The sequence below is a fragment of the Protopterus annectens genome, chromosome 3.part1 (genome assembly GCF_019279795.1).
Source record: "Protopterus annectens isolate FY-2018-M chromosome 3.part1, PAN1.0, whole genome shotgun sequence".
Classification (NCBI taxonomy): Eukaryota; Metazoa; Chordata; order Ceratodontiformes; family Protopteridae; genus Protopterus; species Protopterus annectens.
This window is the reverse complement of record NC_056732.1, coordinates 23,162,549-23,189,722: the sequence shown is the minus strand read 5'-3', so window position 1 is coordinate 23,189,722 and position 27,174 is coordinate 23,162,549. Positions and strand designations below refer to the sequence as shown.

At 42.4% G+C, this 27,174-nt stretch overlaps 1 protein-coding gene across 2 annotated transcripts in view; it reads right to left on the bottom strand.

The window, feature by feature from the left end:
* The window catches only part of ARHGAP28 (Rho GTPase activating protein 28), a 1,230,114-nt gene that overhangs the window by 482,746 nt on the left and 720,194 nt on the right, over positions 1 to 27,174 (bottom strand). For both annotated transcript variants that reach the window (XM_044066513.1, XM_044066514.1), the window contains exon 4: positions 10,997 to 11,075. In XM_044066513.1, the coding sequence (XP_043922448.1) occupies positions 10,997 to 11,075 (79 nt within the window). The remainder of the gene's footprint in view (positions 1 to 10,996; positions 11,076 to 27,174) is intronic.

Sequence of the window (27,174 nt, the reverse complement as noted above, 5' to 3'; positions counted from 1 at the left end):
GGATGGGGGATGACATTTGGCTCCCTAAATGTTAGTGGGTGTGGTCGCCTTGTCAGCAGAAGGAACACACCAATGTCAAAGAGATGAGAGCTCTTCTGCTTGCTCTTCAGACCTTTCATCCTCTTTTCTCTTCAGGGCCTCTCAAGGCATTCACAGACAACACCACAACGATGTGGTGCACCAACACACAAGGAGTAGTGAGATCTTATCTTCTTTGCCGGTTCGCACTTTTGGTGTGGGATCTTGCTGTCAGTTATCAAGTGACTCTTCAGGCAATTTATATCCCTTCTGGTCAAAACATTGTGGCAGACACTTTGAGCAGGTCCTTAACTCAGTGCTACAAATGCATGCTTCACAGGGATGGGTTTCTGGACATAATCCACCAGTGGGGTACTCCTCAAGTGGGTCATTTTACCTCCCCTATGAACAGACAACTTCCTCTGTTTTGTGCTAGAGTCCCAGGTGCTTTGGTGTGGAAGGCAAACACCTTTCTCCTTTTCTTGAAAGTGGATGTTTCTTTATGCATTCCCTCCCCTTCCTCTCATTCCCAAACTCCTGCTCAAAATTCAACAGGATGCTCCCAAAATCTTGTTGGTGACTCCTTTTTGTCTACAACAGCATGAGTTCCCACTTCTTCTGCATTTAGCCAGGAGCAATCATCACAAGTTACCTCACAGGGTAGATCTACTCTCACAAGACAAGGGATCTCTCATCCATTCCCACCTGTCCACGCTCCTCCTGATACTGTGGATGACAGGATTTTGATTCCGCAAAGACACCTTTTTTCTAAGGATGGGCTGCAAGTCCTGCAGGAGGTCAGGAAATGTATTACTAGGAAATCCTACTTATCCAAATGGAAGAGGTTTTCTATTTGGTATCTCTCATAACCTGCCCAGTTACTGTGGATGTTCCTTTGGCTCTCTCCTACTTGTGCGAGCTGCTCAATGCTGGTTTGGCCTATTCTTTTATTAAGGCCCACTTATCAGCCATCTCTGCTTGTCTACCTTTTTCTCCTCCTTTAGCTTCTAGATTTTAGGTGAAACAATTTCTTAAAGGCATTGTTAATATTAGACCTCCCAGGAAGCCTGTTCCTCCTATCTGGGATCTTAATTTTGTTTTGCAAAATTGACTCAGGCTCCTTCTGAGCCTGCTGCTTCAGCTTCCTTGCAGCATTGTTCCTGGAAGACTGTTTTTTTGTTAGCTCTTACTTCTGCCAGATGGGTGTCTAGTTGGAGGCCCTTACGGCTTATCCCCCTTTTTGGTCTTTCATGAGGACAGGGTGTCCTTGTGCAATTCCCCTTCTTTTATTCCGAAGGGGGTTAATGAGCTATCACTTATTAGTCTACTTTTCCCCCTTCTGCGTAAACTGTCAGTGAGAGGATACTGCATACTTTGGATGTGCATAGGCAACTAGACGTTTATTTGGAGAAGACAAAAGGCTTTTAGAAAATCTGATCAGTTGTTTCTTTTCTTACTAAATATTTGGGATTTGCTGTATCCAAGCAAACCGTTTCTTCTTGGATTTCTAAGGCTATTTCCTTTTGTTACACTTTTCATGGAAGAGACTTCCCTCTTTAGTCAAGGCTCATTCTACTAGACTTATGGCTTCTTCTGGTGCTTTTTTCAAGGGCTTTGGTACTAATTATATTCTTGAAGCAGCTACCTGGACTTCTGTGCATACCTTTACCAAGCAGTACAAGTTGGATGATATCTCGAGAGCTAGGGATGGTTTTGCTAGTGCCATTCTTCATGTCTTTTTAGGGGATTCTTCTGCTCCTTCCCCCTCCCTAGCTTCCTCTTGAGCTTTTGGCACTCTGCCATCTGTAAAGAATACTGCAGCAGTGAATGTAAGGATGTAGTACCATTGTGTAAAATCTTACCATAACAGTAGATGTCATTGTCTTCACTGCTGCAGCACCCACTCCCTCCTTCCTTCCCCCTAGTCCTTTGTCTTTCTGGATGTGCAGATTATCTCTTGGATTCCTTGGAATGGTGTTCCTACTGGGGCAATCAGTTCTACCTATGGTAGGCCTGAATGTCACCTTTATGCCCTACACTATGCAATGAGTATTTGGGTGACATTTGGCTTACCTTTAAAGCAACAGGAGTCTTTGGTAGACTGGCTGGATGTTGGGCTTCCATGGCAGGGAATCCCATATGTTAAGAATACTGCAGCAGTGAAGGTAACAAACATCTACCGTTATAGTACAATTTTACACAACTGTAGTTTCTCTGGGACAGACTGGCAATCTCCCTTTAGCTAGAGCCACACCCTGTCTGTTGCCTAATGTGATCCCCTTTCTAGTGTGCTATGCCTGATACTTTGTGCAATGTCCTCTCCATCTTCACTGACCTGCTCTCTGTATGTAAGTGCCCATCCATTGTCATTCCAACTTCATCAGTGCATAATCACACCAGTCTGTCTGTCTGTATATCCTTTTTGCTTCAGGTTTCTATGCTTGTTCCTGAACATTCTTTTACACCCTCCATCACTAACAGTTTTTCCTTCCTTTGCATCCTATTCACACCATCCCAGCTCCCCATATGAGAAAGGGGGCACTATCCTACCAAAATATAATATCCTGCATTCCTGTTCCCCACCTAGAACTCTCCTATGTTTTCCCCTTGTGAGATTCCCTCTGCTTGCCATAAATCTCCTTTCCTACAGGCCTACATTCCCATTTCCACCCAATTTTGTTGCTTACAAGGGTGGCCATATGTCAGATCTGCCCCAGCGTTAAACAACATACTTTAGGTAACTTGCCCATGGCAATCCGTGCTGCCTTGCTGCGCATCATGCTACCAAACGTGGCATTTTATTTTTTTTTAGCATTTTTGCTCCCATGTGTCATGGTCTTTCTACCCAGTTCCCCATCTGTGCCAGGTGTGTCAGCTTCTCCAACCCCCCCCCCCAACTAATTGTGATACAGCTGGATTTGACCTTTTCTACAGAAAGATTTACTACTCATGCCTTTGTGGAGGCATCTCAGGGGAGGGTATGCAAAGGGGTCATGTGTCGTACTGGCCTACCTCCACAGCAGCTTAGCCATGCCCACTTCCTTTTCTTCTCTTTGGACAATGCTTTTCCACAAAAAGATGCCCCTAGCCTCCATCAGGTATCACCATAAGCAGTGCCCAAGTAACTGTCCATCCCTTCCCTACCACTCTGTCAGTCACTAAAGGTGCTAACTGAACCCAGGTCAACTGAGTCACAGCCAGGGTTTTATCCCTCTACACCACAGTGGTGGCTCATATTGCCAACTATTTCATGTTACTCTGCTCTCCTGAATAACAGAAGAGCCACACTACTCAGAACCATAGCTCAGGTGGGCGTGCCACTCAGTACCATAGCACAGGTGGACCCATGTCTGGTACCACAGCACAGGTGGGAGTGTTGCTCAGTACCACAGCATAGGTGGGAGCCCCACTCAGTACCACAGCGCAGGTGGAACCAAAGCCTGGTACCATAGCACAGGTGGGGCACTGCTTGGTATCATAGGACAGGTGGGAGCACTGCTCAGTACTATAGCACAGGTGGGAGTTCTTCTCAGTACCATAGCACAGGTGGGATTGCTGTTCAGTAAAATAGTACAGGTGGGAGTGTTGCTGAGTACCACAGCACAGGTGGGAGTGCTGTTCAGTACAATAGCACAGGTGGGGCACTGCTTGGTACCACAGCTCAGTACCATAGCACAGGTGTGAGTTCTTCTCAGTACCACAGCACAGGTGGTAGTGCTGTTCAGTAAAATAGTACAGGTGGGAGTGCTGCTCAGTACAATAGCACAGGTGGGGCACTGCTTTGTACCACAGCAGAGGTGGGAACACTGCTCAGTATCATGGCACAGGTTGGAGTGTTGCTCAGTATAACATTACAGGAGGAAGCCCCATTCAGTACCACAGCACAGGTGGAACCCATGCCTCTTACCATAGCACAGGTGGGAGTCCCACTCAGTACCAAAGCACAGGTGAGAGTCCTGCTCAGTACCAAAGCACAGGTGGGAGTGCTGTTCAGTGCAATAGCACAGGTGGGGCACTGCTTGTTACCACAGGACAGGTAAGAGCACTGCTCAGTACCATAGCACAGGTGGAACCTATGCCTCATACCATAGCACAGGTGGGAGCACTGCTCAGTACCATAGCACAGGTGGGAGTTCTGCTCAGTACCACAGCACAGGTGGGAGTTCTGCTCAGTACCACAGCACAGGTGGGAGTGCTGCTCAGTACCATAGCACAGGTGGGAGCACTGCTCAGTACCATAGCACAGGTTGGAGTGTTGCTCAGTATAACATTACAGGTGTAAGCCCCATTCAGTACCACAGCACAGGTGGAACCCATGCCTCTTACCATAGCACAGATGGGAGTCCTGCTCAGTACCAAAGCACAGGCGGGAGTTCTGCTCAGTGCCACAGCATAGGTGGAACCCATGCCTGGTATCATAGCAGAGGTGGGAGCCCAGCTCAGTACCACAGCACAGGTGGGAGTTCTACTCAGTACCATAGCACAGGTGGGACCCATGCCTGGTACCATAGCACAGGTGGGGCACTGCTCGGTACCACAGCACAGGTGGGGGTGCTGCTCGGTACCATAGCACAGGTGGGAGTGCCGCCCAGTACCATAACTCAGGTGGGGCACTGCTTGGTACCACAGCACAGGTGGGAGTTCTACTCAGTACCATAGCACAGGTGGGACCCATGCCTGGTACCACAGCACAGGTGTGGCACTGCTCGGTACCACAGCACAGGTGGGGGTGCTGCTCGGTACCATAGCACACATTGGAGTGCTGCTCAGTATTTTATAACAGAATTACAAGGAATACTCAGCAGTGTAGTAGCCCACTTCCCTGCTCCATGCAAATGTCTTCTCATGCTGCAGAGTAGAGCTTATCTGCAAATGCACAGTACAGGTGGGAGTGCTGCTCAGTACCACAGGACAGGTGGGAGTGCTGCCTGGTACCACAGCTCAGGCGGGAGTGCTGCTCAGTACCACAACTCAGGTGGGGCACTGCTTGGTACCACAGCACTGCTGTGCAGTTGCTTTTCTATGAATAGTAATAGAAATATGGCCAAAGATGTCTGCACAGCAGACCTGTGCAAATGGGCTGACAACAAACATTAGGAACATTGAAACAATACTACACAAGCCATTGTAGTGACCCATACAAAGTCTATCCATATGCACCTTTAAGTAGACACACTTAAAAGGACTTGACACCCTTTTTAAGCACTTAATAGTGCCAACTTCGCAAATCAAGCAGGTTTGCACCTGACAACCCTGGTGTAAGTCTGTGTCTACCCATCCAGACATCAACAGTAGCCTAAAAGTTAGCCAAAGTTGTACTTTGTTTGACCTCTAGTGGTAACTTTATTTATTTAACATTTGTTTACTGGGAATGTCTGGCTGGGACAGAGCCCATTTTTAGCAGAGGCCCGAGGAAAAACACTCCAGATGCATGTCTTTGCACAAGCTGGGAATACCCGGAGTTAGGTTCCTCTCCCACTGATTTTAAGTGTTCTAACAATGTGGGACATAACAGCTTTTCTATATTGCATAAGCATATTAATAACAAGAAAGTTTATTAAAAGTGATTTTCTATCATTTAAATGTTGACAAATGTATTGCTCAGAGTGCTTTTTCCTGTCGTTAAAATACACAGTACATAGCATACCTGTATCAAATGCAAAATGAGACGTTCCAAAAACATGTACTAAGTATAGTATATTTTAGAAGAAAAATGATTACAGAGATAACTTCTGTAGAAAGGGTGAAATTGATTCCTTAATGGTCATTTGACATGAATAAACAGTTATAGTCCCAAAACATTCAGTTTAGACAAAAGTAAGGCTTTCAAATTTTTGTTTATTCTAACACACATAATTCATGCAAAACACGTTGTTTACAGGTATAGTTTACCTACAACAAAAGTGATGGACATATAATTATCCCTCCACCTTTTTTGTACAGACATGTACTGATCACAAGCCCATTACACTGGGGTAAACTCTTACTGTTCTATGAGCTGGGCAGTCCGCTTTGCTTTCATACAGTTCTGTATTTATAATCAAGTTTGCATGGTATACGTAAGTACTAATAATGTATTAGTTTTGTAAATGTTTTTTAATGTTATCCCTTGGCTTTGTGCCGTATATGCAATCTTTACCAAATGCCTTAATGGCGGTATTTTTTTCTTTGTAATTCCTAAGGACATTTCTTATTTTGTTTTTATTACGGCCCAAGTCATAATCACTTACCCAGTTAAAGTATAAATAAATAAAAAACACTACTAAACCAACAATTCATAGGTATACAAAAGCAAAGCTTTCAACCTTTTTTTAAAAATATTGAAGAAAATACCTTAATACTAGATGCCCAAATTTGTGTAAGAACGTACCATGATAGTACATGTCCGGAAAGATGACTGTTCCAGCATTGTTAATTGCTGGGATATCCAGCATTACAAAGTCTTTGTGTTCTTTTCTTGTGCTTTACATCCAACCAATGACCTAATCTGTATGAAGTCAGATGTACGTAAGCGCTATAGGGACATGAAATAGCGCAAGACTTTCTTGACCCAGACAAAAAATATGAAGCAGAGATAATGGTTTACATATATAAAAGTTAGATAAGATAAAGAAAAAATAGGAATCCATCTTGGATCAGTGGAGGGAAGAAAGAAAAAAGGAGAAGGGGGGGTGCAACACTGAAATGGTGATCATTCGGGCATCTAGTATTAAGGGGAGTGCAACACTGCAATGGTGATCATTTGGGCATCTAGTATCAAGGGGGGGTGCAACACTGCAATGGTGATCATTCAGGCATCTAGTATTAAGGGGAGTGCAACACTGCAATGGTGATCATTTGGGTATCTAGTATTAAGGTATGTCCTTCCATGATCGCTGTGGGGGTATTACTAAATGATGGCAGATTCTCAAAGCTCGCTAAGAGGATAGCGAGGACAAAGCTTGAGCAGGACTACTGTCCAAAAGAGCTAGTAAAACTGACCTAGCAAAGCCTGTCCTAGTTCTAAGGAAAACATAAATCTTCTGTTTTATAAAGGAGTGAAAAAGAAAGTAGCTTCTTCAAGTACAGATCTGGAATTCAGACACTTGAAAAAAGCCTCAGAGGAAGCAGCACCTCTAGTGGAACGTGCTTTAACTGGTGCCAGATGTTGCCCACCGTGAAAATAGAAACAGAAGGAGATAGCCTTGGATAGCCAATTATAAATAGCTTGTTTGGAAACAGGTGCATCCGAGGTCTTGTCTTGGAAAGATACAAAACTTTGATCTGATTTTCTGATAGATTCAGTCTTGTTTAAGTAAAACCTGAAATACCTATGCACATCTGGGGAATGCAGAATCCTATCCCCTTTATTTTGAGGAGAAGGAAAAATGGTAGGTAATTTATTGGTTTGATTCAAAGAAAACTCAGAAACCACCTTGGGCATAAAAAGAAGGATTAGTTCAGACAGTAACCCTATGCCTATGGAAATGATAAACTGAGGGGACCCATCAAAGCTTGCAATGTTTATACCCATTTAGCAGAAGTCAAAGCTACCAGCAGCACTGCATTCCAAGTTCAAATTTTTAGAGATGCAAATGCTGCAGGTTCAAAGGAGATAAGGTAATCTTTCTAAGAACACTGCTCAAGTCTCAAGAAGGAGAGACAGTTCATCTTGGTAGTCTTGATATGTATGATGCCCTTCAAAAACTGACCTCATATCAAGATGAAAGTGTTGAATCCAGAGGTAAGAAGGAGGTGAATTAGAGAGCCTTTGCTCTGTGTGAGCAAGTCCCTCCTGTCAAGGAACTTGTGATGACTACCGCTGGCCCAATGAAAGAGAACAAGGAACCAATGTCTCTGTGCCAAAAGGGAGTCACCAAGATTATATGTTCTTGATCTTTTGAAGAACTTTTGGAACTGAAGGAAGTGGACTGAAAGAATAAAGGAACCTCATTTTCAAAAAAATGGTCATGGCATCCCTTGTCCACACCTGAGGGTATGGCAGTCTTGAACAAAACAGCCTGACTTGTCTGTTGTGTATATAGTCAAAAATAGCTATCTTTAGAGTACCTTACCGATGGACAATGTTTGGAAAGACCTATTTAGCATCCTTTTGTGAGGGTCTCCCTGGATCTGCTGTAAAGGTCTGCTATAACATTCCTTCCTGAGGGTACATACAGAGGCTGAAGGAAATGTTTGTGCTGAATGCTATCTCCCAAGCTTTCAGAACAGGTTTGCAGAGGTGCTAAGACATGGTGCCTCGTTGTTTGTTGATATATCACATGACTGTGGTGATGCCTTTGTAAATCCAAAGAAGACCAGGATTCTAAAAATCATGTACAGACTGAAGAGCTAAAACAAGAGCCTTCATCTCCTTTATGTGGTCCTTGCTTTCCCTTGTTGTTCTCAGTCCACAACAGATCGGGGGCATCTGTGAACAAGTCCTTGTAAGGAGAAGGAAACAGAAAAGGCAGTCCTGTGTCAACAGAAATCGGGTCGATCTACCATAGAAACTCCTTCTTGATGATGGGGTGGGGAAGAGTACAATTAAGAAGGTAAATGGATGACAATGCTGAGTCCAAATGGATGTCAACTAGGACTGAATCTTCCTCATGTTGAGTAAGGCATAAGGAGTCACAGGATCACTGATGTCATGTTCGCTAAAGGTTCTGAGAGTCTATCTAGCAGAGATCATACCCAAGTGAAGAAGGTTCTGAAAATTATCTGCCAGGAAGAGAACCCTGTCTGCTGGAAGTAAAGCTGTCACTGATGAGTACCAAGTCTTCAGTCTTGGGAAATCCTGTCTTGGGATAGAATTAAGAAAGACTTCTTCAGGGTGAATAAGAAGCTAAGCTTTGCTCAGAAGAGCCATAACAAATTGGAAATGAGTCTGAAAAAAGTCTTGGCTTGCAGCCTGAATGAGAATCGCATCCAGATAATGAAAGATTTGAATAGCTCAAGGTCTGCAAAAGTCAATGACAGGAGCTAGATACTTTTTGAATACCCTTGGGTCAGCTGGAAGACAAAAGGGTAAAACAGAAAATTGACAGTGATATTATATATACAAAACCTTAAGAATTTCCTGCAAGTTGGATGAACAGAAATATGAAGATAAACCTCCTTTACATCCAATGTCACCAAAAAAGCCTGAGGGAGATTTATCAGAATCAAGGACTGAGGGTCAAGATATTAAACCATGGAATTTTATGAAAGGTGTTGAGGAAAGAAACATCTAAAATAGATCTCCATAAACATTCTTGGCTAACTACTTGTTTTTTCAACATGGCAAGGCACCAATTCTATTGTCTCTGATTGAAGAGGTCTCATAGAAGAGAAAGAGAGGGGAAAGACAACAAGGTGAAACTGGTTTTGGGGAGGCTGAAGAAACCATGAGTTATAAGTGAGGGCATTTCAAGGTATTTTCTAATCCCCATGAATGGTTTACAGAGCCCATCTATTCAAAGTTATGGATTGCTAGATTGGCAGATATAGGGATAGTTTCTGAGACAAAAGAACCTGAGAAAAACCAAGGTGGGATAGGCTGGGAAGACAAAGGAGATAATCACAATAAAGCTGACTTGTCAGAAAAGGAGGGTTTAAACCCCTAGATCCCTGCTAAGTCTTGTCCTGAAACCTTATTTTGATCAGTCTTTCATCATTTTGAAGATTTAGGGTCCTTATGAAGAAAGGGACTAGACTTGGATAGGTAGTTTCTTTGAAACATAGGAAAAGAAAAAAAGAGGGATTTGGTTAAAAGTCATGCATGATCTTAGCCCTCTCATCCAAGGTGTTGAGAAACCCTCTGTCATTTTGATGGCTCACAGGCTCTCCTCACAACAGGGTGAGAGCTGATTGAGAAAAATCTTTAAATGAGGCAGCCATCAACAGTGGTTTAGGATTTTAATATTAAAGCTCTAAGAACACCCTGCATACCCAGTAGTCTAAGCCCACCCTGTATACCCAGTAATAAGCTCTGGGTTCAGCATGCAATGAGTGCAAACAAGGGGAGATCATCTGCCTTTGAGTGATGTAACCTCCCCAGACAAATATCCTCTTGAAGCCAATTGTCTTGTGGGGTCTCCAATCTCCACTAGGGATTCAACCATGGGAGAGTGCAAACCGGTCATGATCTGCTACAACCTCCTCCTGTGGAAATGCAATCTGGTGAAAGACGCCACTCCTCTCCTCCTCCACAGCAGCTCCAGCAGGTGCCCAAGGTGCTAATCAAAATGGGTCACCTGGCTCATAATGATGGCTTTATCCCCATGCTAAAAGAGCTGGCTGGTGTAGTCACTTCCTGAAGTAATCAGCAGTGACACCAAAACCTTCTGCTCACAGATTTAGTGAGATGCTGGAGCACTACTGAGCGACCGTAAGCAGATGAAAGCAACCATCCAAAAGGTAACCATCTGAGATGGTGAAATCTAGTACAGGGAGTCCCAAAACATGGAAACTGAATGGCTGAAAAGAAGGACTTGCATATACCAAGTCTGATATAGCCACTTCCTGGAATATTCCCTTTTCTCACCGGTATTGCAATCTCAGAGTTGACATATATAAGTATGAAGGGTGGAGGTTTGCACCCCTGCAAAAAACAAGTTTAAAGGAGCAGAGGAATCTTCAAGATTTGCTCTTTTCCTTTCATAGTTTGTTTTTTTTTTGTTCGTCTGCTAAAATTTCAATAGGGAGTCAATCCAAATCCCTGACATCTTGTAAAATTCACCATCAAACAGCAATGGGAAGAAAAAAAATAGCTGCGTATTGACAAACAGAAACTGACAGAGGCTAAATATAATCATTTATTGATGTGTTTCTTAATGAGTTACTGACTTTTTAAGGAACATTGGAAAAGTTTTGGATAATCTTGGTAGACTTAGCCTGACATTTTATAGACATGCTCTCATTTACATTTTAGAAAATGCAAGTACACCTGTTGGAAACAACAATCAATGTCACATTATAAAAGTTTATGTGAACTTTGTCACAGTGGTCTACTTACATCCGGCTGTTTTCCATACGGGGCTGCCAACCATCATGGTTTCATTTAAAGAGGAAATTGGCACTTTATTAAAAGGTCTCTGTGCAGTAAAACAAATAAAAAACTGTGTAAGTTAATTGAACATATTGTATTATATATTTCCTGGTATATTAAGTCTGTTGCTGTGGAAATATCTTATATAATTTTATTTATTTATTTATTTGCAGTTTGTTTGCCAGCATAGTCCATTGGGCCACGAGGAGCCCATTTTCAGTGGAGTCCTGGAGAGAAAAGCCAGAAAAATACAAATTACAGATTACACATAAGAGTGAATTGTAAGAAAAACAAAGTACACAAATTAAGTAAAACTGACATTCAAAAGGAACAAACTGGTACACTGCAATAGCAGAAATTTTATAAACAGTCAAGTTCTTAACAGTTATATTAGTTTCAACAATTTATAAGAAAGTACAGTTTTGTACCTACCATAAATGTAGATGTTCGAGCTCTCATACAGCTGCAGTCATTACAGATGGGTTATCCTGCCATCAGGCGGTTCCTCGGTCGGCCGAATTCCAAAGTCTAGGTCCGGCGTCGGTTGTCGGTGCTTCTTCCCTGACATCAGAGTGTCAGGGGTATAAAAGAGGCAGCCGACGCCATTTTCTTCAGTTTTTCTTGCCCCAGATGTCAGGTGCCCCCGAAAGGAAGACAAAACAAAATGTTATGCAAACATGCAATATAGATAAATCCAAAAAACAGTAGTTGCAAGCAAATACACCATAAAAGAATACCCCAAATAGGTTGTATGATAAAGGTGTTTGTCATAAGGCCTGTCCTAAGAGGGGACGGAGGGGGATAACCTGGACTGCAGCTGTATGAGCACTCGAACATCTACATTTATGGTAGGTACAAAACTGTACTATGTTCATCGTGCATACAGCTGCAGTTATTATAGATGGGAAGAATCCCAAAGCTAAGTAAGGGTGGTAGGCACTAAGTGGAACTAGGAGGGGCGAGGATGCCCTGCAGGACTGCTGTGGCAAAGCCCGCTCTAGATTTTGAGTATAGTGGGAGGTGATAGTGCTTGGAGAAAGTGTGCACTGAACTCCAAGTAGCTGCTTCCAAAATGTCCTTGGTAGGGACCCCCCCCCCCCCCGAGGAAAGCTGCAGAGATAGCTGTGGCCCTGGTGGGGTGGGATCTGATATATGCAGGCACAGATTTTCCATGAAATGAATAACAAAAACAAATGCAGTGGGCTATCCATTTTGAAATTGTCTGTTTGGAAATAGCCTTTCCTTGAGCACCTATAGCATAGGACACAAAGAGTTGCTCAGATTTCCTGAATGGCTTTGTTCTGTCCAAGTAATAACAAAGTTGTCTGTGAATGTCCAAGGAATGTAGTAGTCTCTTCCCTTTGTTCTGTGGATTTGGATAAAAGGTAGGTAAGTGGATAGTCTGATTCAAAGCTACACTGGATACTACCTTTGGCATGAAGGTAGGGTTGGTTCGTAAGGAAACACTGTCCTGATGGAAAATGATGAATGGTTGCATAGCCATGAGGGCCTGCAGTTCCGAAACCCTGCGTGCTGAGGTGATAGCCAGAAGGAAGGCTGTTTTCCATGACAAGTATTGTAGCTCTGTTGAAGAAGCCAGCTCAAAGGGAGGCAGGGTCAGCTTTTCCAATACGAAGTTGAGGTCCCAAGCTGTAACTGGTGGTTTCCTTGGGGGGGTTTATATTTTTTGCCCCTCTGAGGAACTGCCTTAATAGAGGATGTGAGAATAAAGGAGGGTCTGTGTTGTATTGTGCAGAAATGGCTGAAGCGTGGATCTTGATGGAGGAGAAGGAAAGGCCACTGTTTAACATCTCAGCTAGGTACTGTAAAATCTGAGGTATATTTATTACCCAAGGATTCTGTCCCTTTGCTTGATTCCAGGAACAAAATCGTTTCCATTTGGCAGAGTAGGCTTTTCTAGTAGAAGGTCTTCTGGCCTCCAAGATGACATCCTGCACCTCCTTGGAGAGGAGAGTCTGTTGGGAAATTAAGGCATTCTCCATGCAGCTAGATTTAGGGTTTTGAGCTGGCTGTGAAGGGTTTTGTAGTTGTGCTGGGACAACAGAAGAGGGACTAGAGGTAGGATCCATGGTGGGGAATGTGTCAGGCTCTTCAGGAGCGGATACCAGTGTTGTCGTGGCCAGTCTGGAGCAATGAGAATCATTTGTGGCCTCTCTGCTCTGGCTTTAATAGAACTTTGGTCAGTAGAGGAAGAGGTGGGAAGGCATAGACTGTCAATGTTGTCCAATTGAAAGAGAGTGCGCCCACTTTCCAGGCCTGTGGATGATAGGTCCTTGAACAAAATTTTTTCAACTGGTAATTTCTGTGGGTAGCAAATAGATCTATGTCTGGCTGTCCCCATGCCTGAGTTATCTTTGTGAAAACTTGAGGATGCAACTTCCATTCGTGTGGATCTGTAATATTTCTGCTTAGGTTGTCTGCCAGTGTGTTTTCCTTCCCTGGCAGGAATTATGCCTGTAGATGAATTTGCAATTCCAGTGCTGTGTTCCATAGGGTCATGGCTTGCCTGCACAGGGGGTATGAATGAGTTCCCCCCTGTTTGTTTATGTACCACATGACTGTGGTGTTGTCTGTCCTTATTAATAGCTGGCCTGGATGCAGTAGGTCTTTGAAGGTCATAAGAGCATTTTGCATGGCTAGCATCTCCTTTTGGTTGATGTGTAGGTGCTTCTCTTTTTGGTACCATTTTCCCTGAATGCACTGATCTGCCATGTGTGCTCCCCAGGCGTAGTCTGAGGCATCCGATGTGATGATTTGAGTTGCTTGAGGTACACAGAAAGGGAGACCTGTGTTTCTTTGGCATGCTTGAGCCCACCACAAAAATTCCTTTTGAAGGCATGGAATGAGTGGTATAATTGTTTCCAAGCTGTGGCTGTGTTGAGACCATAAGTTTTTTAGGTACCATTGTAGTTTCCTCATATGCAGCTTTGCACATGGGATTAGTAGGATGCAAAATGCCATGAATCCCAGAGCCTGCAGAACCTTCCTTCCAGTTAGTCTGGTGAAAGTTGCCATTTTGCTGAAGTATTGAGACAGTTGCCCTTGTTTGTCTGGTGTGAGGTAGGCCATCTGGGTGGTTGTATTTAAGCTGGCACCCAGGAAAATTATCTGTTGAGTAGGTATTAGTTTTGATTTCTTTTTGTTCACTGTGTATCCCAGGAAGTTTAACAGTTTTATTACAAACGCCAGATGCTGCAACAGAATATCCTTGCTGTCCGCTTGGATCAGGCAGTCATCCAGATATGGGTAGATTTGTATTCCTTGTAGTCTGCAGAAGGCAATTACTGATGCCAGGCATTTCATAAACACTCTGAGCGCAGTAGATAAGCCAAAGGGCAATGCAGAGAATTGGTAATGGGTTGTACCTGCAAGAAATCTGAGGTATCTTCTGCAATCTTGTCTGATTGGGACATGCAGGTATGCCTCCTTGAGGTCCAATGCTACCAGCCAAGACTCCTTGCCCAGCATGGGAAGAAGCTGCTGCAATGTGAGCATCTTGAATTTTGGCACCTGTAGATATGTGTTTAGGATGGATAGGTCTAAGATAGGTCTCCAGTCTTTGTCTTTCCTTGGTACCAGGAATAGTCTGGAATAAAAACCTTGACCTTGTTCTTTTGCAGGTACCTGTTGAATCGCTTTCATATCCATGAGAGCAGAAATTTGTCTTTGTGCCTCAGCCCTTTGATTTTGTGGCAGGTTTGGCATGCCTCTCATTTTTGGAAGGGTGTGAAAGTGGAACCTGTAGCCTCTGTCTATAATGTCCAGAATCCATTTGTCTTTTGTAACAACATGCCAGTTTTTTGAAAATAATGCCAGTTTTCCACCCAAAGGTGCTGCCATTAAAGTTTGCTTGGCAGGCATAGGGGGAAGTCATTGTGTCTGTTTTCTAAATGACTGTGATCTATCTTCTCCACCTCTTGGGATTGGTGCTTGCCACTGTCTTGCTCTGTAAGATCCTTGAGGTTGTCCTCTACCCCTTGGGCGTCTGTATCTGCCCCTTTGAGGTCTGTCCGTGGCCGGAAAGGACCAATTTTCTGAAGGCCAGTTTCTGCTGAAGCGTGGAGGTTGTACCTGTAGGAAATTTTTCACTGTTTGCATAGATTTCACTTTTCCTCCATTTTCTTTAGTACCTCCTCGGCTTTAACACCAAACAATACATCTTTATGAAGTAGTGCATCTAATAACTTTGCTTTGACATGATCTGGTAAGGTTTGCTCTTTGAGCCAAGCATGTCTACGTATAACAGACCCCGTGACAGCAGCTCTACATGAGGCCTCTAAGGCATCAAAACCACACTGCAAGGTATGTTTACCCACTTGCTCAGCACCATGCAACAAATCCTGCAACTCTTTCAAATCTGGTTGTTCTGTTTGTGTCATTTTGCTTTTCAATTGAGATAACAAAAACTGTTGGTACTTTAACATATGGAATTGACAGTTTAATGCCCTCATGGTTAAAGTGGCTGATGTATACACCTTTTTCCCCCACCTTTCTAATGCACTGGAATCTCTCTCTGAAGGTAAAGGGTTTTTAGCAGTAGAGGCCTTTATTCCCTTGGGACCCTGTGAAATAGTTTCTGGGTCAGCAGTATGGCTTTTATAAAGGAACTGGTGAGAATCAGGAACCCGGTAATATCTGTCTGGTTTAACAGGGGCTAGAGGTAAAGAATCTGGATTAAGGCTGGCTTCTGTGTAGACATCATCCAATATATCTAAAACAGGAGGGATAGCCAAGGGCCTATGCTGGGGGAGCAGTAGAAATTCCCTGAGCCTTTTCTTGGAATCTGAGTAATCTTGGCCTTCCCAGTGAAAGTGTTCCCTTAATGTATGCAGGGTTTCCCCAAAAGAGTGGTCCTCAGGGGGGGAGACCGAGGGAATAGACTCCTCAGCATCAGAGTCTTCGAAAGGGGAATAGGCATAATCCTGGTCCTCAGAATGTTCTGAGGTAATAGAAGCCTAGTCTGAGGAAGGGTAGTCTTCCTCCAATCTGGGTCTTTTGTCAGAGGGTGGTTGAGAACCCCTGATGAGAGTTATCAAATCCTCAGCCATTTTAAGCATCTACTTTTTAGGCATGGGGCCTTGAGAGGAGGTCTGAGGACCCTGTTTTTTAGTTTTCATGGCTGCTTTAGATTTAGTGAAGGATTTAATAGAGAAAGAGGAAGGCCTGAAGATGCCTTCAGAAATGGCAGGCCTGACTAAATTTTGAGTTTCCCCGCCAAGAGTGGCGTCGGTATCTGCAGTAGGAATGGAGACTGAGGAGCCTGCGACCTCGGGTACTGAAGTCACCGGTAAAATAGTTTCATCGGTATTCAGGGGCTGCGTAGGCACCTTACTGAGAACCGGAGAACTGGTAGTCGGCCTAAGCGTGGTCTCAGTACTCGGTGCGGACCTCGGATGTCGGTCCTTATCTTTGCGTCTTTTGCTTAAAACTGGTGTCGGTGTATCCGATGACATGATATAATTAAATTTTTTGCCAAAATAATGAAGGGCAAACTCCGCCCGGCACTTAATAGTGCACTTGTTGAACCTAGCACAAAAACGGCAGGCCGAGATGTCATGGTCTGGGCCTAAGCAAGGTATACAGAAAGAGTGGAAGTCCTTATGCGGTATTTGCTTCCCACAAGAAATGCAATTATTAACTTTGTCTGACATCGGTCTGAGGCAAGAAAAGTTTCCCCAACGGGGTACTTAGCTTTAAAGAAGACTTCGGCTGAAATACTTTCGTAAATCTCAGGAGCTGGCCGACCGGCACTTGCGAACTGCTTCTGCTTCGGGCACCGCGTGGCAAGAAAGACTGAAGAAAATGGCGTCGGCTGCCTCTTTTATACCCCTGCCACACTGACGTCAGGGAAGAAGCAACGACAACCGACGCCGGACCTAGACTTTGGAATTCGGCCGACCGAGGACCCGCCTGACGGCAGGATAACCCATCTGTAATGACTGCAGCTGTATGCACGATGAACATCTGCTAATTCCTTCAGTTCTTAAAAGTTATACTTATAAAATATTTATTAATAATTTTAATAATTTTAATTATATTAACTTTAATTCATTTTTAATTAAATTTTAATTAAATTTAATTTTAATTATAATAATTAAAAACATACACATGAAAAATAAGAGAAGAGTGTAACTCCACTTGATATGGTATTGCTACCAAATTTACCCAATTAGCCATTTATCTATATTCATTGAGCAAGAATAGAATACCACACCTGACCATGCAAAGATGTTGCCAGCCATTCAGTCACTGATGATTATCACCACAGTTATCTGAAATCTGACAATGATAGCTCACTGCGTTACTGTTACTACTAATTTTTACTACATTTACTGTTATTATAATCATTCCGCATGCAAGAAGACCACACACAAAACAAAAATGTAAATACAGACTAAAGAAAACATGCTCATAAATACTGCAAAACTTGCAAAACTGCTCTTTTGAATACAAAATCAATATAGGCATTGCAATATCCATAAATATGATATTCTAAACATTGTCTTACCTACCAAAGGTTGACAGGTTATCCACTAAGGAGTTTCATTTTATAATATCCTAAGGTGCAACGTGCTCACCAATTGTAAACACATTTCCCCTGTGCATTTCAGTAAATGTGGGGACATCCACAAGCCTACACCGAGAAGCATTTTTCTCCTATAACAAATTATAAACACATTTACCCTGTGCATTTCAGTAAACTTGGGGACATCCACCAGCAGCCACAACCACAATCCTACACTGAGAAATGATTTTCTCCTGTAACAAATTATAAACACATTTCCCCTGTGCATTTCAGTAAACTTGGGGACATCCACCAGTGGCCAGAATCACAAGCCTACACCGAGAAACATTTTCCTCCTATAACAAAGTATGTCTCAGATACAAAGTCCGGGCAAAAGTTTTTATTGCAATTTGTAACACTCGCTTTAAAGAGCATGCCACCAGAGATGCCAGCTGTCCCCCCTCCACAACCAGTTCAACTACAATGTGTCCCATGCATAAGATATACCCAATTACTTTAGGTACATGATTCTAACTTTCTTTATTTTGGTAAGTCTTCAGTTTAACAGTATAATAATTAAACTGGTTATCACTGTATAACACAATTTAGCCTCTGATTAGGTTCAAATATAGCTATAAAAATCTGCTCTGAGTAAATACCTGATTGTTTTTCTTTGATCCCGGAGCACACAAACTTTCACTACCTGCTCAATTCACCCTTGCTGCGCTCGGGCTCACTCAGCTCCCTTACCCTACCCCCATTCCCACCCACCCCATGCATACTCCAAATTTATCTGTAACCACTCCTTCTCTAATGCAATAACCACCAATAGGTATATTCCTTCCAATAACAACTAGCCACACCTACACTCTCCCACATCCTTATCTCATATAATACTAACCTTCCAACTCCCTTCTTTTGCATATCACTAAGTTCATACACACAATATGCAAATATTACATACCACACTTTTTCTTCTCCTCTCATGTATAGCTTAGATCACATCATATCACGCACGACTCACCCCTCTCCATGATCTCTATAAAAGTACAGCTTCCATCACATACAGAACCAAAGTCATACACATAGTAATATCATCTTTTTTATTTCACACCAATCTCACTGACTCTATGACCAAAAAATATCACTAACAAAACCTTCAAGGACTCCATCAATAAGGTACCATATACACATAACTAATCTCCTACACATAATGTTCAACATGGCAAATAAGCTTACTATAAGTGGGGACATTATCCCCTACCCTGGCCCTAATACCTTCCCTCCAACCCAATCTCAAACCTACAATTTTCTAAACTTACCTTGCAAAAGATCCAACTTATTACTACAGAACATCAACTTCAGATGTATCCTTAACAAAGTTAATGAACTGCATGCTTCCTTCACCCTTTACTAATCAGATTTAGCCATTCTCACCAAGTCTTGAGTAAAACAACACATTTCCAATAATGAGGTTACCCCCCAGTTATAACATCTTAAGGTCTGATAGAAAAGTGAAAAGGGGTGGTAGACTGGCCATATTATACAAAAATGACCTTACACTTCAACAACTCAATCTGAATATAACTACCCCAGACGATGCTGAACTAGAAGCTATGCTAAAAATCATCCCCAACAAATTCATAGCTATAATATTGATCTACATACCCCCTAGCAAACATGTTTTAACCATTGAACAGATCCTACAAACTACTTCCAATAATGTCGGGTATGAAACCATTATTACGGGTGATTTTAAAGCCGACTGGTCTACCTTCAGCTCACAAAATCATAGCAATCATATCAACCCATTTGGTTTTACTCAACTTATCCAAAATCCCTCTAGAATTGACAAAAACTCACACAGACAGTCTATCCTAGACTGGACCCTGACTAACAAACCCACTCAGTATCATAATGCTGGCTGTCTACCTGATAGTGTCATTGATCGTGTACCTATCTACTAAGACAAAATAGCAACCTTACGAAACACATTGTCTACCACCAAATCTGCAATAAGAGATATTTGGACTCCCAATAACTAACAGACACCTTACAAAGATGTAACTGGTCTACACTTAAGTTCTTACCTTTAGATGCTGCTGTTGAATATTTTAAAAATACTGTTATCAACATTAACAGTATGGCACCCCTCAGAACAATCAGAGTTAAATCAAACTATAGTCCATGTCTGTGCAAAGAAATAAAAACCCTACTTAAGCTAGTATACAAAGCATGAGCCTTATGGCAAACCTACAGGACACAACTCTATTATATAGCTTATCAACAACTTTGAAACGAAACAAGACAAATAATCAGACAAGACAAACAAAACTAAAGAAACGTACAACATATACATCAAAAAACCCAGAAAAATTTTGGCCTGCAGTCAAGAAAATCTTTCAGCCAGCACAAGCCACCACTCCCTCACCTAATATACCAAACACATCAGGGACTATAGAAAACTTCAACAAATACTTCACTGAAAGTATTCTGGCCCTAACAAAAAATACACAATGCCCGCAAGAGTCATCTACTATCCCTCATATTAATAATAATGATTTATTTTCTTTCCAACCTATTCCCATCAAAACCATCAAAAAACTACTTATGAAACTAAAATCAACCACAATAGCTGCCAAGAATTTGCCTACTGACTTTCTAAAAATAGCTTTCAAAGGAATTTCCTATCCAATATATATCTTGATGAACCATTCTATTGTAAAACAACATGCCCCATCAATCTGGAAAATCTTTCACATAATCCCCCTTTACAAAGATGAACTGTCCACAGAGCTCTCAAACTACAGACCAATAGCTATACTATTCTCCTCTATCCAAAAATCTTACAAAAGTGTGTCCACACCCAACATCTTCATTATCTTACAACTCACAACCTACTTGCCAAGTCACAACATGGATGTAGGCCCTACCACAGTACTACTGCAGCCCTCCTCAGTTTTACTAATACCATAATGAAGGGAAAATAGTATCATTGGTCTTTCTGGACATGTCCAGGGCCTTTGATACCGTCTCTCACAACAAATTACGGACTGTCTTAGCTACACTGAAACTAAAAGCCCATCTGCCCATTTGCACTCTCCTGGTTCCAAAGTTACCTAACAGGCTGTCAACAGGCAGTTAGATGGTCACAAGACCTGTCTCTCCTACTTCCAGTTACCCTCGGTGTTCCACAGGGCTCCATCCTTGGTCCACTTCTTTTCAGCAGTTTTACCAATGAACTCAGCACTGCCTGTCCACTTGCTTCATTAATTCAGTATGCAGATGACTCTACACTAATATGCACAGCTTCATCCATCCAACTTCAAGAGATAATGCAAAAATCATTTACTGAAATTGAAAAATGGATGGCCAACTCACAGCTCATACTCAATCTTAATAAAACCAATCTTATGATTTTTCAACCCACTAAGACTCTAGTCCCCCCATCAACTTTCATATCACTGCACTCAAAAATAGAATAATTTTGCCTGTCACACAAACTAAACTACTTGGTGTCCTAATTGACAATAGAATGAGATTTGATCAGCACATATCACAAACTATCAAAAAAACAATAATAAAATGGGTATGCTATACAGAAATAATACATTTCTAAGTGATAGTTCAAGAGTAGCCATTGCAAGAACCCAGCTTCTCTCTACACTCCTCTATGCTTTCCCCATACTTACTAACCTGAAAAAAAAAATCAGACGTGGATAAGCTAGAATCATACTACAATAAAATAGCTAAATTTGCCACAAATTCCTCACACAGGGCACATCACTATATTCCTCTTAGAAAACTCTCCTGGCTAGAATTTCCACATCTCCTGACATATAATCAACAAACTATGGCCCATAAGCTAATCAATCAATCAGACAAAATCCCTGCCCTACATAACCTAATCCAACCATATTCCAATAACTGCACTCTTTGCTCAACCAATACGCTACTAATACAAGTTAGTAAATCCTTAAACTCTGCAGGTGACTCCTTATATTTCTGCTTCAAAGCAGAAATCTGGACTTCATTACGTCATACCATTAGACCAATAAGCAACATGGCTCAGTTTAACACATTATAACAATAAGCAACATGGCTCAGTTTAAAAAATCTCAAACAAGATTTGACAGATGCTTGGCATTGCTCATGCAATACCCCTGGGTAACCAGACACCGTCATATCTTTCCGATATTTACCTCTTCCGCTATGCACAGCTTGCACTAAACTCCTCCTCAGTTTTGCAAAACCTATTGCAGTATCTCTCATACTTTCTAACAATTTTTCCCTCACCTACACCCTCTTATCCTCCTCTATCTTTGTTCTTCACTCCATCCTAAGTAAAACATAACACATAATATGTATATCCCCCAACCTACCTGCCTCCATCAGCCTTGTTCCTATCTCACAATCCCATAATATGTTCCTATCTCATATCCCATGACATGTTCCTTGTCTCACTATCCCATAATATGCACAAGAATAACACCATGTTGACTCCTGCCTAATTTTAGCACCTTTACTTACCAGACTATGCCGAGCCGCGATGTTGCAGCAGTTAATGTTGTTGCCTCACAGCAAGAGGTTCTTCGGTTCGATTCTTGGCTGGAGCGCCTTCTGTGCGGAATCTGCATGCCCTCCCCGCAGGTAGGTGCATGCGTGTGTGGGTGGATGTGCCTTCTTTGAAGGTTGGGTGCTAGGCTGGCAACTAGACATCATAAAAATTCACTGCCAATCATTAGCGGACAGGGGTTCCACTGTGATGACCCCTAACTGGGAAAAGCCAAAAGACTTTAAAGAATTACCAGACTATGTCTGTTGATTTATCTTTTTTATTAATTTACATCTATGTACCCGCGGTGGTGGTGCTGCGGTAGCGTTGTCGCCTCACAGTAAGACACTGTCCAGTTCGATTCTCAACTGGAGCATCTTCTGCATGGAGGTGTGCGTGAATGGGCGTACCTTCATTGAAGGTTGTGCATCAGGCCTGGCAAGCCGGTACGTAAAAATCAACTGCCAATCATTAGCGGACTGGAGTTCCGCTGTGGCGACCCCTAACCGGGAAAAGCCGAAAGACACAAACAAACAATTCATTTACATCCATGTTTTATGATTACTGTGGAAATGTTTGGAACCCTAAGTGCTTGTTTTGAACTTATTGTAATTATTGCATTTTTATTTACTGTTGTGTAGTCTATTATGTGTGGAGCTTTTCTCCCAAGCCTCCAATGAAAATGACCTCTGGTCAGTTTTGACTTTCCTGGTAAACAAATGTAAAATAAATAATAAATACATTTTGAAATGTTGTGGTGACTTTTTCACACAATGTGTTTTACTGCAGTAGCAGACGGAGCACATTTTGAGGATTTTCCCCTTTCCCTCTGCTGTAGTGTGACCATGCAGTAGGTAGGTATAGATAGCTGAAGGGGGGTTGGGGGAAAAAGAGGTGGTTTTACCCCCTGCAAAAGATTTGTGTTTGTGTTTTTTAGGGTTTTCTACTCACTATTTTCAACACCCATCTCTTGGGAAACAGTGAACTGAAAAATTATGATTTGTAAATGTGTAGATAAATACTAAACATGATTTTTAATAGGTTCATAGGAGGTTACTAAGCTAATGGCTCTAGGGCCTTTACAAGCCTAGGTGTGGAGTTGGATGGTTGGTGTTAGCAGAATGACTCTATAATCAGCACTGACTACCCCTGTCCATGAGGGACATAGGTGCCACACCTCCCCCAGGCTGAATTTACAGTCACCCATCCAATTATCAAGGTTGCACTTAAGTAGGGTCATTGAAGAGTTCTGCTTCACATGAAGTGGGACCTTATTCCAGAGAAGCGGCAATCTCTGGGAGATACATCTGTGTCTCCAACATGTTCTGTTAATGTCACAGGCTAGGTTGAGGTCCCTGGAGTGAGTGACTCTTGGCCTATTTGATTTGCAGATGTGCAGCATTTCAATTAGGGCAGGTCAGAGACTGCTCTGTAGGCCAGGCACAGGTCCTCTCTCAGCAGCCTGTATGATACAGAGTACAGTGACAGGCAGCATTTCCATTAGGGCAGGTCAGAGACTTCTCTGTAGGGCAGGCACAGGTCCTCTCTCAGCAGCTTGTATGATACAGTGTACAGTGACAGGCAGCATTTCCATTAGGGCAGTGTGAGAGACTGCTCTGTAGGGCAGGCACAGGTCCTCTCTCAGCAGCCTGTATGATACAGAGTACAGTGACAGGCAGCATTTCAATTAGGGCAGTGTCAGAGACTGCTCTGTAGGGCAGGCACAGGTCCTCTCTCAGCAGCCTGTATGATACAGTGTACAGTGACAGGCAGCATTTCCATTAGGGCAGAGTCAGAGACTGCTCTGTAGGGCAGGCAGATGTCCTCTATCAGCAGCCTGTATGATACAGAGTACAGTGACAGGGCTTTTTATCTTTTCATGTAAGTCATGTATTGGAGGCCCTGGATTCTCTTGGTTAGAAACCTCTGTGGTCTTTCTAGTTGCTGCAGGTGTCTGCAGTGTACAGTGACAGACAGCATTTCCATTAGGGCAGTGTCAGAGACTGCTCTGTAGGCCAGGCACAGGTCCTCTCTCAGTAGCCTGTATGATACAGTGTACAGTGACAGGCAGCATTTCCATTAGGGCAAAGTCAGAGACTGCTCTGTAGGCCAGGCACAGGTCCTCTCTCAGCAGCCTGTATGATACAGAGTACAGTGACATCCAACTTTGATCAAATGTGTTCGGTCAGTGAGCCAATTGGCTACCCATCTAGTGATGTAATCACCAGCTGGTAGAGTTTCTCAATGATCCCCTGAGTGGAGGACTGTGTCAAAAGCCTTGGCTAAATCAAGATAGGTGGTGTGTACAGCTTTGCCCATATCCAAGGCTTTGGTGCCATTCTCAAAGAAGTCCACCGGTTTTAATAATCAAGATTTACCCTTGGCGTATATATGAAGAACAGATCCTTGTAGTAAAATGCAACAGTTTTGTAACTTTAGAAGGTAAGATGACTAACGTTAAGAAAAAATAATAATCCACGGGGACAACTGGAACCTCCTGAGCATCAAAATTGCTGGCCGAGCCTCCTTAAAACCTAGAAAAAAGGACCTCAAGCTGTAACCCATCTCAGATGGAACTTCAAAGTAATAAAACACTTAAAACTTACTAAGATATCGCTACTTCTTTATTGGAAAAAAAAAATATTTTCAATAATTTCTGTAATCAAAAAACTACTACTATCCTTAAAACTATAAAAATAAGTGCAAACTATAAAAATAAGTGCAGATGTCCTGGCTTTTCCTATTTATATCTTAATCAACTGCTCTGTCACTGAAAGCTATGTCCTAACCCTATAGAAAAGGTGCTACATTTCTCCCCTCCATGAAGGTGGAAACTCAAATGAGCTCTCAAACTTCGGGCCTATAGGCATTCTGACTCGACTCTCAGAAAACTCTGGAGAAGTGTATCTAGCTCAAGTTTTTAGCGGTATCGGTGCTGCGGTAGCGTTGTCCCCTCACAGTAAGACGCTGACCGGTTTGACTCTCAGCTAGAGCGTCTTCTACGTGGAGACATGCATGAATGGGCGTACCTTCACTGAAGGTTGTGCGTTAGGACTGGCAACTCAGCACGTAAAAATCAACTGCCAATCATTAGCGGACCAGAGTTCCGCTGTGGTGACCCCTAACCGGGAAAAGCCGAAAGACACAAAACAACTAACAATTGCACAATTTCTGTCCTTTTCATAGTACATATACAGCTCTTCTTAGTTTTATAACACATATTAAACCAATATCAAAACTCTAGAGGTTATTCTCAGCACTTTTCCAAGCTTTATCCAACACATTTGACATGGTATCCCACTAGAAACTGCTTCTAATACCATCTTGCCTAGGAATACATGAAACTTGACTGTCTTGGCTCTCCAGGTACTGCTCAAAAAGGCAGCAGGCAGTAAAATGCCAGGATGACATCTCTTTCCTTATCATTACAGTGAGTGCCCCTCAAGGAGCCATTTTAGGCCTCCTGTTGTTCAATACATCTCATTACTGATCACAGAGCTTCCAAACAAGCAACTATCATACAGTACACAGACAACTCAATCATCTGTTCTGCTAGACGAACAGCTAAAGTTAAACAAAATACCCAAGAGTCTTTCTCTGCCACAGTGGCCTGGCTGCCTGATACAGAGTTGTTCCTTAATCCTAAAAAAAAAAAAAAAATGATCCTATCTACCACAAAGCATTCAAATGGCTGCAAAAATAATTTTAAAGTCACTTCCTCTTCCTCTAGGAACACCAACATAGAACTAATAAGTCAGACTAAGCTTCTAGGAGTCGCTATAGATGAAAGCTTAAAATGTAATAATAGATAAAATGAACAGTATCAAACGCTAGGTAGCAAGGTGCACTTTACAATTAAACAATACCTCACAGAGAATGCCATAAAAAGTACTGCTCTGTCCCTTCTCATCTCTACACTACTATATGCTGCTCCCATCTTGATTAACCTACAATCTACTCAACCCTCACTCTTTGAACAGTGTTAAAATAAGTTACTGAATAATTATTGTAGGACACATTACTGTCTGGCCTTAAAAAAAACGAGTGGTTAGAGCTAAGGAATTACCTTACACTTTCCCAACTAGCCACTTCCTGCAGACTCATCTTTTACTCTGACAGATGCCTTAACATGAGAAATATTCTCCAGTTCTACAAACAGACAGACAGCTGAGATCTAACATGAGAAATATTCTCCAGTTCTACAACCCAGACAGACAGCTGGGATCTAACATGAGAAATATTTTTCAGTTCTACAACCCAGACAGACAGCCGAGATCTAATATGAGAAATATTCTCCAGTTCTACAACCCAGACAGACAGCTGGGATCTAACATGAGAAATATTCTCCAGTTCTACAACCCAGACAGACAGCTGGGATCTAACATGAGAAATATTCTTCAGTTCTACAACCCAGACAGACAGCCGAGATCTAACATGAGAAATATTCTCCAGTTCTACAACCCAGACAAACAGCTGGGATCTAACATGAGAAATATTCTCCAGTTCTAAAACCCAGACAGACAGCTGAGATCCACTGAGAAATATTCTCCAGTTCTACAACCCAGACAGACAGCTGGGATCTAACATGAGAAATATTCTCCAGTTCTACAACCTAGACAGACAGCTGAGATCTAACATGAGAAATATTCTACAGTTCTACAACCCAGACAGACAGCTGAGATTTAACATGAGAAATATTCTCCAGTTCTACAACCCAGACAGACAGCTGAGATCTAACATGAGAAATATTCTCCAGTTCTACAACCCAGACAGACAGCTGAGATCTAACATGAGAAATATTCTCCAGTTCTACAACCCAGACAGCCGAGATCTAACATGAAAAATATTCTCCAGTTCTACAACCCAGACAGACAGCTGAGATCTAACATGAGAAATATTCTCCAGTTCTACAACCCAGACAGACAGCTGAGATTTAACATGAGAAATATTCTCCAGTTCTACAACCCAGACAGACAGCTGGGATCTAACATGAGAAATATTCTTCAGTTCTAAAACCCAGACAGACAGCTGAGATCCACTGAGAAATATTCTCCAGTTCTACAA